At 41.2% G+C, this 13,662-nt stretch overlaps 1 protein-coding gene across 1 annotated transcript in view; it reads right to left on the reverse strand.

The window, feature by feature from the left end:
* LOC134792219 (myosin heavy chain 95F) overlaps window positions 1–13,662 on the reverse strand; it is a 51,300-nt gene that overhangs the window by 15,957 nt on the left and 21,681 nt on the right. The window contains exons 2-13 of the mRNA XM_063763472.1: window positions 11,018–11,207; window positions 10,371–10,444; window positions 9,611–9,740; window positions 8,402–8,566; window positions 6,938–7,200; window positions 6,171–6,320; window positions 5,002–5,258; window positions 4,219–4,376; window positions 3,628–3,792; window positions 3,106–3,229; window positions 2,130–2,232; window positions 1,238–1,435 (exon numbers count right to left, since the gene is read on the reverse strand). Of these exons, the coding sequence (XP_063619542.1) occupies window positions 1,238–1,435; window positions 2,130–2,232; window positions 3,106–3,229; window positions 3,628–3,792; window positions 4,219–4,376; window positions 5,002–5,258; window positions 6,171–6,320; window positions 6,938–7,200; window positions 8,402–8,566; window positions 9,611–9,740; window positions 10,371–10,444; window positions 11,018–11,201 (1,971 nt within the window). The 5' untranslated portion in view covers window positions 11,202–11,207. The remainder of the gene's footprint in view (window positions 1–1,237; window positions 1,436–2,129; window positions 2,233–3,105; window positions 3,230–3,627; window positions 3,793–4,218; window positions 4,377–5,001; window positions 5,259–6,170; window positions 6,321–6,937; window positions 7,201–8,401; window positions 8,567–9,610; window positions 9,741–10,370; window positions 10,445–11,017; window positions 11,208–13,662) is intronic.

Consider the following 13,662-nt stretch of genomic DNA (forward strand, 5'->3'; position numbering starts at 1 on the left):
TTTCTGCCGAAAATACGCCAACCTATTTGAGACAGCTATAGTTCGTTTTTTTAGCATTAGAAAGAACTTGAAAGAAGGTAAGCGATCTTGACATGTCTTTTAATTGAAAAACGCTTTTTAAAAATCAGTAACTATTACTTATGAAAGCAGAAGAATATAAATGATCGTATTAGATTCATAATTGTTACATATTTGCCGTAACTTATTTTTAAAACGTGTTTTTAAATTAAAAGACACATTAAGATTGTTTACCTTATTTCTAATGCTAAAAAAAAACGAACTATAAATAGTCGCGGTACCAACATTATAATAATAAGTACTAATCATTTGTTTGGCTGTGCCTTTATTTGATATGGCCATTTAAACTTTTAAAAAGTTTGGTTCTCGACAAATAATGAAATTTGTATGCACCATTGCAGTCCCAAAATCGAGACTGCAATGTTTTTAACTTTTTAATTTTTGACTGACCATAAACTCCGCACTTCGCGACCTATTTTTTAAACGGCAAAGTCGACTTTGCCGTCCATTTTTGAGAAAAAACTATTACAGATTATATGAAATTACGTATTCGTTGTGGATGGCACCACACATACAGTACGCGACGAAAGACGCGCACAAGAAGGGCCTCGCGTCTTTTGAAGTTCAGCTTAACCCGTTTACAGTATGTCTTTGAGGGCAGAGCAATGAGCAGGGCGATATTGCCCCAAATCATGCACTGGCAGGCGTGGCTCACTCCGCGTTTCGTCGCGTCGCTACAAGTACATGCGGCCCACACCAATGTTGGTGTCTAGCAATAGTAGATAGTTGCTCGCGCTTGCGCCACCTTGCGGTAATAGACGCGTTTTGTTAGAGAGTGATCCTTCTGTACCGAGTACTATTAGTTATTTTGTGGCCATGGCATGATCAATATTGTGTCCTATGAGTCTGTACTGTGACCGGGGTATAAGAAATATTACGTGGATTTACCAGTTTTACACAATTTTGTTGGCTTATTTTTATTTTCGTACAAAATTCATAATAGCCATTCCACGGGCTGTCCCGTACAAACGCATTTTATTTCCTGTGTTGCGATTTTTTTTCGGCATTTTTAAGCAGGCGATTATTTTTTTGACAATTTGTCATAGAAAAGGAAACTCTTATACCTGCAAATCTTCAGAAAATTCGCGTTTGTACGGGACAAACGGTAGACAATTTCATGGAATGCTGCAATATTAGTATCAGCCTATAGACAACTCACGTTCTGCTTCAGCTTGTCCATGAGCTGCGACAGCTGGCTCTGGAACTTGGCGCCCACGGAGATGAAGTTGAGCTTGCCCTTGGCGTTGTTGTTGTCTGTATTCTGGAACAGCTGCTGCACGAGCGTGCTGCCCGACTCTTGGACGAGGAACTCGAGGGACGCGTGGAGGGCGTCGTTGTTCTTCTCTATAAATTGGCTCTACAAATAATAATTTGAATTAACACTTTAAACTCTCGCATTTTGTATACATATTCAACGTCGGAATTTAAGGTAAAAACAATGAAATTATATCGCGGTAGACCCGTTTGTGTAATTAAAGACATTTGAATTAATTACACGACTTTTCCGACATTTTTGGAAAGGTTAACAATGTTAACATTGATACTTATGTAAGATAAGTATGAAAATTTGCGACTGATTAGTGTTTACAGTGATAAAACGTGCAAATTTCTCATAAAATAACTATCAATCCAAGTTAGTTTAAATATTGATGATTTAATGATGCATTGCAGTGTCCAATCGCGTCTACCCTACCCTACTCTTTGAAAGCATCCAATCTGATGAAGCCAAATTATAAGTACTCCTCCATATAGTCCTCCATGTCGTGTCCGACAACGGCAACCTCCTCTGATGAGCACGTTTATGGCTCGCAAAACCGAACTTAGTTTTAAATGACCGATCGCACTGTGCACAATAAAGCTGCCCTTGGCCGTTATAAGTGTAAGCGTAGGACGGCTAAGGTCGAGATTTCCGTTGAAGGCGCTTTTGGTCCAGGTGTTCAAGTCGAACTTGTATCTATTACCCTACCCTACTCTTTGAAAGCATCCAATCTGATGAAGCCAAATCATAACTACTAAAAACCCAATAGCCCACTCCTGGAATGGTAACTCACAGTATTGTAACAGACGGCGCCTGCGAAATGCCTCAGGAGGAAACCTTCGTCATCTCGCAGAGTTCGGTGCGCCTTTAGACGGGAGGAGCGAGGTAGCTGCAATCTGAAAATTAAAAAGTAATGCTTCTACATATCTCTATTATCTTAGCGTTTGTCCCAGTTGCGTCTTAAGACGCTATTGCTTTGGGTCCCAGGGTCAGGGTCCCTTTTTGCAAGACCACTAGCACGTATATCCTTAGCAATGATCTTGGACTTCCAGTTCTACAGGAGTTCTTGGCGGTATGGTAAATTAATGAATATTTTTTTTCGGGCAACTATTGGCCCATAGACCTTAAAACTAGAATATATTTTATTATAAAATTAAAAACACAATATGGCTGCGATGCAGTTCGCAACCCCGCCGGCCGCGGAACGCCGGAACTTGACACCCTTCGGCCAAAACCTATTACCCAAGTAATATTGCCGGTTATCGTCCACCACCCAGACACCCTTGCAGTATAATTGCTATGTATACGATGCGTCCACACATCAAATACATAAAACATTACTTGTTAGTGTCGCTTTATAGGTCGATAATAAGCACAATTTTTAATAGCACAAACAAGTTTTCTTTACCTTTCGCCGTCACGGCTTGATATGTTATGCGGGTTGTCTACGTGCAATTTTTAACATGGCGTTGATGACACTTTCTTATTTCATTGACGTGGCACGGAGTGGTCATTAACAGGCGTTCCCCTCTGTCGAAAATAGGCGGCCAATGGTCAACGACATGTCAACCACATGTATGGACTGACGTTTATCTGACATGGCTATGTTTACGTTACGTATACATTTGATGTGCCCCTCCCCCGCAAAAAACGGCAGACTATTATGTACCGAAAATTATAGACATGGCGTCTCCGTTGGTAATATCCTCTAAGGTGGTCAGGACGTGGCGGCGAAAAGGTTAAGTGACAACGTGTTAACAACAGTTTACCTCGAGTTATTGGTGCCTAGCTGCTTGTGCACGGAGTGTGTGAAGTGGCCGAACTCTGGCTTGGGTAGCTTGGATTCTTCGTCCAAAAGATGGAAAACGCCGTGGTTCTTGCTTTCGATTAAATCTGCAAGTAAATTTTGTTTTTTAGTAATGGCAACGTGGCCTTCTAAGAAAAGTAGCCGTCAATAAAAAGTTCAAAAATGAATTTTTAACGTCAGTGCTAGTTACCAGAATAAGTTTTGTTTTTTTAGAGATTCAAATTTATAAGAATTATGTTGAGCGTGACGACACGTTCATGGATCTGAAGTTATGGATATATTCTAGTGCTCATAACAACATTAAAACTTCTCTTTGGGAGGTTGAAAGACAACTTTAAAGGGGTGTAGGAATGTCGCTAAGCCGTAGATAAAAAAATCTCCTATATCAGCAGAGGGTAGTAAATCGCGAAAATGTTCGTGCTAGGCGGGGTGATGTCAAGAAAGACCGTCTCAAAATGAGGCCAGCCTGTGGGAGCCCTCGTACCTATGCAGTCCTGGTTGTCGCTGAAGCGCACCTCGGGCACGACGAGCCCCTCGCGCTTGTACAGCTCCTGCTCGTTCTTGAGGATGCGCTCGTTGAAGAACTGCTGCAGCTTCTCGTTGCAGTAGTTGATGCAGAACTGCTCGAAGCTGTTCATCTGGAAGTACTCTGAAACAACACGTAATCCAAATACTTAAATGCTCGGGAAACTCTTTATAAATAGGGGATTTGGGTTGTAGTTACAAACTATGGACATTCAGCAAGGACCAATATTGAAACATAACAGAAGCGCTTGTAAGTCTTTATGAATTATAGTGGGATTTTTTCGAAATTCAGCAGACAAAATTTTACAATATAATACGGGCAATCAGTCACTTTGGGGTCGCGGGTAAGGTTACCAGACGTCAGGAATTTTCCTGTACCCCCTCAAGTAAGCCCCCTTCCCCAAGGAGGGGGGACCTCCCCACGTTGTCGTCGTCACCGATATGAGCGCCAGGAAAAATATTCGCAAATCAGGAATGTTATCACGAAATTATAAATTGTTATCTGGTAGCCCTAGTCGCGGGGATGTTATATCTTGTTGGAATATCTCACCAAAGCCAGCGATGTCGAGTACTCCGATATAGTAGGCCGAGGCCTGGAAGGGTATGGAGGCGTTGATGCGGTGCACGATGTAGTCGAACAGGCGGCTGTACACCGCTTTAGCTAGCGCGTCCCGGGCTGACACTGCTTCGTACGTCTTTAGAGGGACCCTTAAAAACGAAACAGAAAAGTTGGATAAAAAAATATAATATGGACTAGGTATGTCTGACTAAAAGTAACTTTAAAGGGGCCCACTGATTAACAGTCCGCCGGACGGTATCGGCCTGTCAGTTGTTCGGAACTGTCAAAATTTTGTTCTAACTGACAGGCTGATACCGTCCGGCGGACTGTTAATCAGTGAGCCCCTTAAGATAATCGAAGACTTCGTACGGTATTTACACGAAATATTTCCCGTCTTATATGTCAAGTAACATTTTACTGACGCGATGTAGCGAGTGAAGTCTCTGGCGTAGACGTGATGCTACTTGCATAAAAGCGGTTCCCTTCATGCCCCTTCTAGAGTTTTGCATCGACCTTGAATATATGTAACGCCATTTTGAGCTTCCCACTATGAATTCCAAGCAACGATGCCGCAGTATTATCCCAAAAGTAAACGTGACATTACTTACATAATATCAGTCCCCTTCATCCCCTTCTAAGGTTTTGCATTAACCTTGAAACCAGCGCCATTACCTTAAAACCAGCGCCTACTACCAGCGTTAAGCAAAGAGTACCCTAATTGCCATGCCATAGGCAGCCTCCCTTGGAGATCAAAAATTACATAAAGTTACTTACATAATAGCGGTACCCTTCATCCCTCCTCTAGAGCTCTGCATCAGCCTCGACACTAACGCCATCCTGAGCTCCCCACTATCAACTCCCAATAAAGACGCCGCAGTAGCGAGTGAAGTTTCAGATGTAGGAGTGACATGGCAGCCGCCTCTCGCGCCTCCTTCTTCTTCGAACTGAATGTTGCCGAGATGTAGGACGGCGGCTACTACGGAGTAGACGGATTTCTTCTCGGCGTCTGATAGACCGACGCGGGTTAGGGCCTGTGGAAAAAGGGTTTGTTATAGATAATATGCTTATTATATGTTGGTACAAATTTATAGAATTCTTCTTCCTCGCGTTATCCCGGCATTTTGCCACGGCTCATGAGAGCCTGGGGTCCGCTTGACAACAAATCCCATGATTTGACGTAGGCACTAGTTTTTACGAAAGCGACTGCCATCTGACCTTCCAACCCAGAGGGGAAACTAGGCCTTATTGGGATTAGTCCGGTTTCCTCACGATGTTTTCCTTCACCGAAAAGCGACTGGCAAATATCGAATGATATTTCGTACATAAGTTCCGAAAAACTCATTGGTACGAACCGGGATTTGAACCCGCGACCTCCGGATTGAAAGTCGCACGCTCTTACCGCTAGGCCACCAGTGCTTACAAATTTATAGAATTAACACTAAATAAATAAATATTGGACATTCTTACACAAATTGACTGAGCCAGTAAACACATATAAATGCCCTTACCGGAATTCGAACCAAGGACCATCGGCTTCATAATAGGCAGGGTCACTACCCACTAGGCCAGACCGGTAGTCATAACGTCGTCGATGTTATTGTACTGTCAAAGTAGCTCAAAGAATACTTGCAAAAGATGCTGCTGCGACCTCTGCGCGGCGGACATTTTCCTGTACGGCTCCGGCGTCGCGAAGTTGAACCGTATTGCAATGACATAAAGCCTGTAAACGGTGAGTCAAGTGTCTTGATGTTAGTACCTGGTGGAGAGCCTGGAATTGCTCGACGTCGTCCAGTATGGGGTCCCGGAGGCCGCCCCTGGCCTGCTGCTGCTGCGACTTCTGCGCGGCGGACAGCTTCTTGTCCGACTCCGGCGTCGCGAAGTTGAACCGTATTGCAATGACATAAAACCTGTAAATGGTGAGCCAAGTGTGTTGATGTTAGTACCTGGTGGAGAGCCTGGAAGTGCTCGACGTCGTCCAGTATGGGGTCCCGGAGGCCGCCCTTGGCCTGCTGCTGCTGCGACTTCTGCGCGGCGGACAGCTTCTTGTCCGACTCCGGCGTCGTGAAGTACTGCGTACAACCGTTCTTCAAGTACTGGAAATTCACATTCAACGTTAGCACAGTCTATACAGTCATTCAACGAGGGGTCGCGCGCACCCGAGCCGCATACATCGGCTGTTATCGCCATTGTTAGTAGCTCGGTACACGTCACAGGCCATCGCGCCACTGTTACTTCTTACACTGACGTTAGTAAGATAAGAACGTAACGTAATAAGATCATCTCTTTACTTGGAAAAAATTATCCTGTTGCCGTTCGACTGTTACATAATGATACCTGGACAAGGTAATGGGGCAATTCTAGAATACGTGGTTTCTGCGTGACTTACAGTAACAATTACTGGTATTACTTTAGGTGTAAATTTTGTTTCAGCCACCGAACTTAACAATCCAGTTATACCTACCACCACAGAATAAATAATAGTACTAGGTACAGAAGGTTCACTCTCTAACAAAACGCATCTATTACGACAAATATGACCGCAAGGTGGCGCAAGCGCGAGCAGGCGTCCGTTCCGTAGCGGTGCGCGGCAACTATTATTGCTAGACACCAAAATTGGTGTGGGCCGCATGTACTTGTAGCGACGCGACGAAATCGCGGAGTGAGCCACGCCTGCTACCACTAGAAGTCTCTCAATGAAAGGTGACCTTACGTGGTAGTCATCAGGCTTGGTAATCTTCAGAGCCGCCCTCAACTCCTGCGGAGCACCAGCGCACAGCAGGTAGAACACGTGGTAGTTCCTCTCCTCGGCACTCTGCGTGCATATCCTGGACTTCTCGAGGAGATAGTGGGAGATGTGCCCGCCGACCACTTGGTATTTGGCGCTGAAGTGTACTTCCATGAACTTGCCGAAACGGGAGCTGTTGTTGTTGCGTGTTGTTTTCGCGTTACCAAAGGCTTCTAGAATTGGATTGGCTGTGGAAAATAAAAAAGGAATAAGTTAATTTCGTGACAAAATATTATAAATAATAATAAAAGCCTTATATTTCTTACAAAAAAAATACACACTTTTAAATAAACCTATTTCTACAAAACAGTTCTACGTTCTAACATCTTTATACTTAATTTATAATATCTAATAATGTAAGAACCCCTCGCTACTCGAAGGTGAAGGACTCCTCTAGTGATTTCCAAGCGTCTCTATTATTAGCTTTTTGCATCCATTGATCACCAGCCAGTCTCACTATTTCGTCAGTCCATCGCGCTTTGGGTTTGCCTTGTTTTCTTGTACCTGATGGCCCCTTCCAAGTGGTCAGTCTGTGAGTCCATCGGTTGTCTGTCATCCTAGCGACGTGTCCCGCCTACCGCCACTTTAATTTCTTACAGTGACCTAGGGCGTCTGTGACCTTTGTCTTCTTTCTAATTAATGTATGCGATATTTTTTGAATTCTTTTTACATTGAGTATACTTCTCTCCATACTTCTTTGACATGACCTAATCTTATTTTTGTTACAAACTGTGAAATTCCATGTTTGGCTCGCATAGGTCAGTGATGGGAGGATGCAGCTATCCATAACTTTCTGTTTAATCTTAATATGCATATCACTTTTCATAACTTCTTTAAGTCCCCAAAATCTTCTCCAAGCGTTTGTAATTCTTCTTTCAATTTCAATTTCATTTCTCTCTTTTTTAAACGAACTGATAAAAAAAAGGAATAAGTTAATTTCGTGACAAAGTATTATATCTAGGAAAATATAGTCTCGTCTAAACGAGGAATTGTATTCCATCCTCAAGTTTTAGATATAGGACAGTAAAAGTGTGGGACTCACAGCATATAACACTTCGCGTTTTGTACACATAGAGCGGATCTAACGCGATATAATAGATTTTTATCCGACGTTTCAGCTGTGTTGCACTTCCAGTATTCTTGGAAAATAGTTCTACACTTTTACTGTCCTCAATTCGCCGTCAGTGATGCTGATGGCCCGGCCTTTTCTAATCGTAAGTTGACCGGTCAGTTATGTAAAATTTCCTTCATATTTTTATTTTCATCATACGATAGTTTACCATATCTCGTAATTCATGGAGAAAGCCTCTATTTCGTTGTTTTCAAAGATTTCTTCAGCTGCTGAAGTATGCTAAAACACGGAATAATCAATTTAAAACGAGTACTCACCATCTAGAATCTTCTGTTCAACCGGCCCGGCTCCCTTAGCCCACAGGTCGCAAAGATACTTCAATATGTACTTGGTGGATTCTGTCTTTCCCGCGCCCGACTCTCCCGACACTATGATGGACTGCGACTGTTTCAGTGATTTCATATCGCGAAACGCTTTGTCGGCTGAAATTACATAAAATTTACTATTAGTTAGACGGAAGGAGGGGTAGTAGAAGGTAAGTTAAGATAATAGTCAACGCAATAATGTAAGTACCAGGAGCTCAAAACAGTAGCATAGAAAATAATCAAATTTATGATGATGATAAATAGTTATAGTCTTAAAGAAAAACCTCAGCGGAGGTTTTTCCCTCAGTCTTAACTCGACCTTTTTATCAAGGGTCAAGAAGACAGGTATTTACCTAGCTACAACCATATCTAACCAATAAAAATATATTACTAATGCATATTTGAGAGACAGCCTCAACCTTATTTTTTAACGTAAAAATGTTACTCAAACTAAATTAGTGACGGGAGAAATAAGCTCTAATTGCGATTCAACGGATATAAGTCATAGTATTAGCAATTGTAATTACTGACTGTCACGTAATATAATGCTAACAGAATGCATTTCAATAGCGTTATGGATGCTGATCCATCAATCATTTACTAAGACTATTAAGACGTCTTACATTATTCATTATACTCGTACATCTTGTAAAGTCCGGAGTGTCCCAACTAATACATCAATTGTATTATTTGTAATATGGGCCTTGCAGCCAGAAGCAAATTTAATATCAATAAAGCCTAATCAATACTGTAGGTAGACGATTGCTAACGCTTAAATATTAAAATGGACAGCGCACCTGCCTACTTCCCACTATTCTTTAAGTGTCATGAATGTTATGATGATGGGTTTTAAGGTATAAACCCATTTTATAAGGCTTGGAACTCTGGCATTTCAAATTGGCCACGCTTTAATTTCAATTCAAAATAACCAAGCCAAACCAAGTGGCCAAGTTCGAAACAAAGCGAGAATAACGGGATTTCTACTTGAGTGCCACTTAGTTCGGAAACCGATGAACTTAAATACTGATCTTAGAGATCGCCCTTAAGCGATAAGACCGCCAGTTGTTACCTCTACTGTCTTTGTTTATGTTATTGTACATTTATTGTAAACTACGTGTAAGTATGTGAGGAGTGCAATAAAGAGTATTGTATTGTACTGACCGATGGCAAAAACGTGCGGCGGCAGCTCGCCCAGAGACTTGCCCTGGTAACGCTTGATCGTTGCCGAAGAGTACATGTCTGGTAGGTCGCGGTACGGGTTCACTGCCAGCAGTATATTCGCTACATATGTCTGGAAACGAAATTTCTCGTATAATGCCTCGCCCAAGAAACGCACGATCGCCGACCGCTATAGATTTAGGCACATTTAGGTGCACGCTCTTAACGCTATGAGTACACGTAGAACCAATGTTGTGAAACAGTAAGCAGAGTTTCTGAATATCAGTTGATGTTTAACATAAGTTTCGGCTAAATAGGCTATAACGTGGGAGGAGATATGAGAGAACATGATGATTAGCATGCATCATATATAATTAACACTTTAGACTAGGTGTCCATTGTTCTTGGCTCTTTGCCAGGCCAAGGCGATTGAAAAGTTACGAGATGTTGAAATTTCTGAATAAAGTCGACGTACTCCAACAGAAAAATGGCATTATGTTTATTTTAATGCAATAAAATTAAATATCTCTTAATTTATGTGATCAATGTAAACAAGTCCCGCGAGACGCCTTAATTTTTCAATACATATTTAGAATGTATTCATAAATATTCATGCAAACAAGAACCAGCTGCAATAATCAATAAATCCCAAGTGTAACGGCCAAGGTGAGAATATCCAAGCAATATGACTCATAAGATCTATTGTCAACGTTTACTTCGTAAAAATGAGTCTTGCGAACAAGTAAGTTAAGACAATACTTACGTAAATTTTGTTCTTTTTGTACCGCTCCACCATGTTGTTCAGAAGTGTGGCCTCGTTGAGAAACATCAGTTCGCCTGAAAACGAAAGATTAATGACAACATTAGGCAGCTTATTTATAATTTTTAATAAGTATCGCCATCTCATCCCCCTGATCCCCGCTTATTTCAACTCAAGTATATAGATAGATATTGAAGATACTGGTCTCAGTCAGAAGTTTACAGGGAGCATTACTTTACAGTTGACCATTAGGCGGTTCTGGCGGTTGCGCAAACATCACCTCATACATCACTATATAAAGACTATAATAACAACAGTATTGCCAAAATGTGAATATGACCTAATATTTGTGCTATTGAGATTGGTTTCTAACAAGTAATCCACATCGGTGGCAGGATGAAGATCCCAGCCTGAAGGACGTCCTCAAACTTGCGACGAGGATGCTTGTTGAGTTGATCTCCTCGTCTATCAGTTCCTAGCGATCCGCTGATGATCAAGTCACGCTACTCACAATTATGGCAGAGTCTCTAGCGGGCATGGCATCTTCAACGCTGCAGACGCGACGAGGATGCTTATTATCCAGGGGCAGTATGTCCACCTCCTCGACTATCAGCTCCTACCTTCCCACTTGTCAAGTCAACAGTACTCACAGTTGTCATCGACGTCCTTGGCAGGATCTCCAGCGGGCATGACATCCTCAAAACTGCACACTCGACGAGGATGCTTGTTATCCAGAGGCAGTACGTCCACCTCCTCGCCCATCAGCTCCTGGATGCGCGCCAGGACGAACCCGTCCGTGGGGTCGCGCACCCACACCAGCTGCTTGTCCATCATCGTGACCTGCGACAATAGACAGTATGGTTACAGTACAGCTCCAGTGCTACTAAAGAAGTCATGGTCTACGAGTATTAAAGTAGGCCCAATCAATTCCGAATATTTCTACAATCTTTCTATCAAGAGATATTTCAATTGAGGCCATCACGTGATATACCAATCGATTACTGATGCTAGTTTAGGCACCATTTCGAATTCAATGGTGTGAATACTCTGTGAGTTTTGGGAATATAAGAAATATGAACTTGAAAGGGCTATTAGGCGTAAAACGGCCTTTTCACGTCGTTAGAATTATCTTCACTCTGTTAGAATCTGTGCTTTATAAATAGGTAGGTAAAGAACATTGAAAATATAATAATATCACATATTACAAATTGCCATTTAAGCAACTTCCAACCTTTATTAATGAACTAGCTTTATAAATACAGCAATTAATAATTTCTTTATCTTCTTCCGAAAGTGGGTCTTGACTTTACTAACCCAGAAGCATTATTCATATTCAGAGTTCAGACTAAGTAATTAAAATTACATCACAGCACGCATGAAGCGTCAAGATGAACCGTATGAAATCAGACTTAAACATATATGTATAAACAATCTACACCTTATTGCGATGGAATAAGACGTAATGTCTTTATTTTGACGTAGGAAGTGTACACATTAATATCAGTCCAATAAACACGTGTTATACCACTTGAAACATAACAGTGATGATAAACATCTTTATGGTTAGGATGTTTATTGTTTGTGTACTTAGTGGTGGTATTGCAACAAGAAAATACTAAAAATCTTTAGAACACAGATGATTTGATATCAATTAATCTACCGAGAGCACTTATTAAGAACAAATCTTCTGCATTGAACATAAACATAACAATTTTACCATAAATCTATCAAGCGGCTTGATAATCTTGATTCAAGCCTGTTATCGCAGCTATTAAGTACAAAAAACCTCAAACTACAAAGGGATTGTATACTTGAATACTTTACAAAATGTAAAAGGGTGACCTCGTATTTAATTAAGCCAACAGAACATTGATTCAACCAAAGAACTTAGTTGTAATATAGTTTTAGAGGTTACTGATAATTTATTTCTTAGTTCTTAACTGAAATTAATGTTTATTCTATGTATGTAATTGACAATAAATAAATTAATATATGTGTAAAAAAAAACATAGAACTAAACTGTAAATGTCCCTGAACTTATGTTTTAAATTAGTTAGGAGTAGGGAGTAGGACATATAACGTGGCAAAGATATGGGAAATACCCAATTGAATATTGATCCAAAGCAGAAGGCGAAACGTATTAACCTAGGGTGCTTTGAGAAGTATTTGTGATTTAATTGGCAAAAAATGTTGCGAAAAAAGCTTACACTGAGACATTAAGCCCGATGTAATTCCGCTAGAATTAACGTACGATTAACTCACTTTCGGACCTAGCGAGCATAACTTACACTTTCAAAATGACGTAAGGAGGGTCCGTAAAAACAGGCGCCTCGTTCCGCTAGATGGAACGACGGAAACAAAAACTGTACCGGTTACGTTTCGGATTGCAGCAAGTTCAATTAAAAGACTGTGACACCAAGAATGACGTCTAAAGGAAGAAAAAGCTGCATTGGTATTCCAAGTCGTATCAACTAAAATTTGTGTCGCCATTCAGATTTTTCAGAGAGATTTCACCTACCTACATTGAGATTAAGATTTAGAAACAACAGACACTTACAGTTTTACGGCAAACACAAACATACCAAAGATAAACCCGCGTCCGCGTAATTTCGCGAAACACTAGATTGGACATAGTTAATGCGGTACACGTGAGAACAACAATGATGTAGAACATAACAAGCAATATTACCGGTACTTACACAAAATGAGGGAACAGACGTGAGCCTCAATTGACTTGAAGACGAAACTTGTTTATCGTCATGATCGACTAAAACAAACACACTACATATATCAATATCAGGATCAGCAGGAAGCATAGTGATTTAGTAACAAATTGTTCATACAAAGCCATCCACTTGGTAATTTGATACGGGATTATTCACTACACTAGTTCCCTACCCACCGCGTCCTACAAATTAAGGGTAGCTGTAAGACTTCCACCATAACGACACAGTTCCGAACGCTGACCTGCTTCCGGGACAAAGCCGAGAAAATTGTCCAAAACATTACGGAGAAAATCACAAAAGGTACGAGTAAACATGAATGGCTGCTGGCGTGGATAAACGAAGGGAATTATTCGGTGTAGCGAGAAGAAACGAACTGGAAAAGCGAATGAAAGCGCAATGGGACAAAGACTGGCTGCCGTAGAAATGGAGACAAATTACGAGCCATTCTAAATTTTGTAAGTACATATTATAACGGCGACTCTAGCAATTTAAGGTATTAAGACATTATGTTGATTATTGACTAGTCAATGGTGGGTTACAGCGGATGGATAATAACCAACCTTGATATG

Source organism: Cydia splendana, chromosome 7, assembly GCF_910591565.1.
Source record: "Cydia splendana chromosome 7, ilCydSple1.2, whole genome shotgun sequence".
Lineage (NCBI taxonomy): Eukaryota > Metazoa > Arthropoda > Insecta > Lepidoptera > Tortricidae > Cydia > Cydia splendana.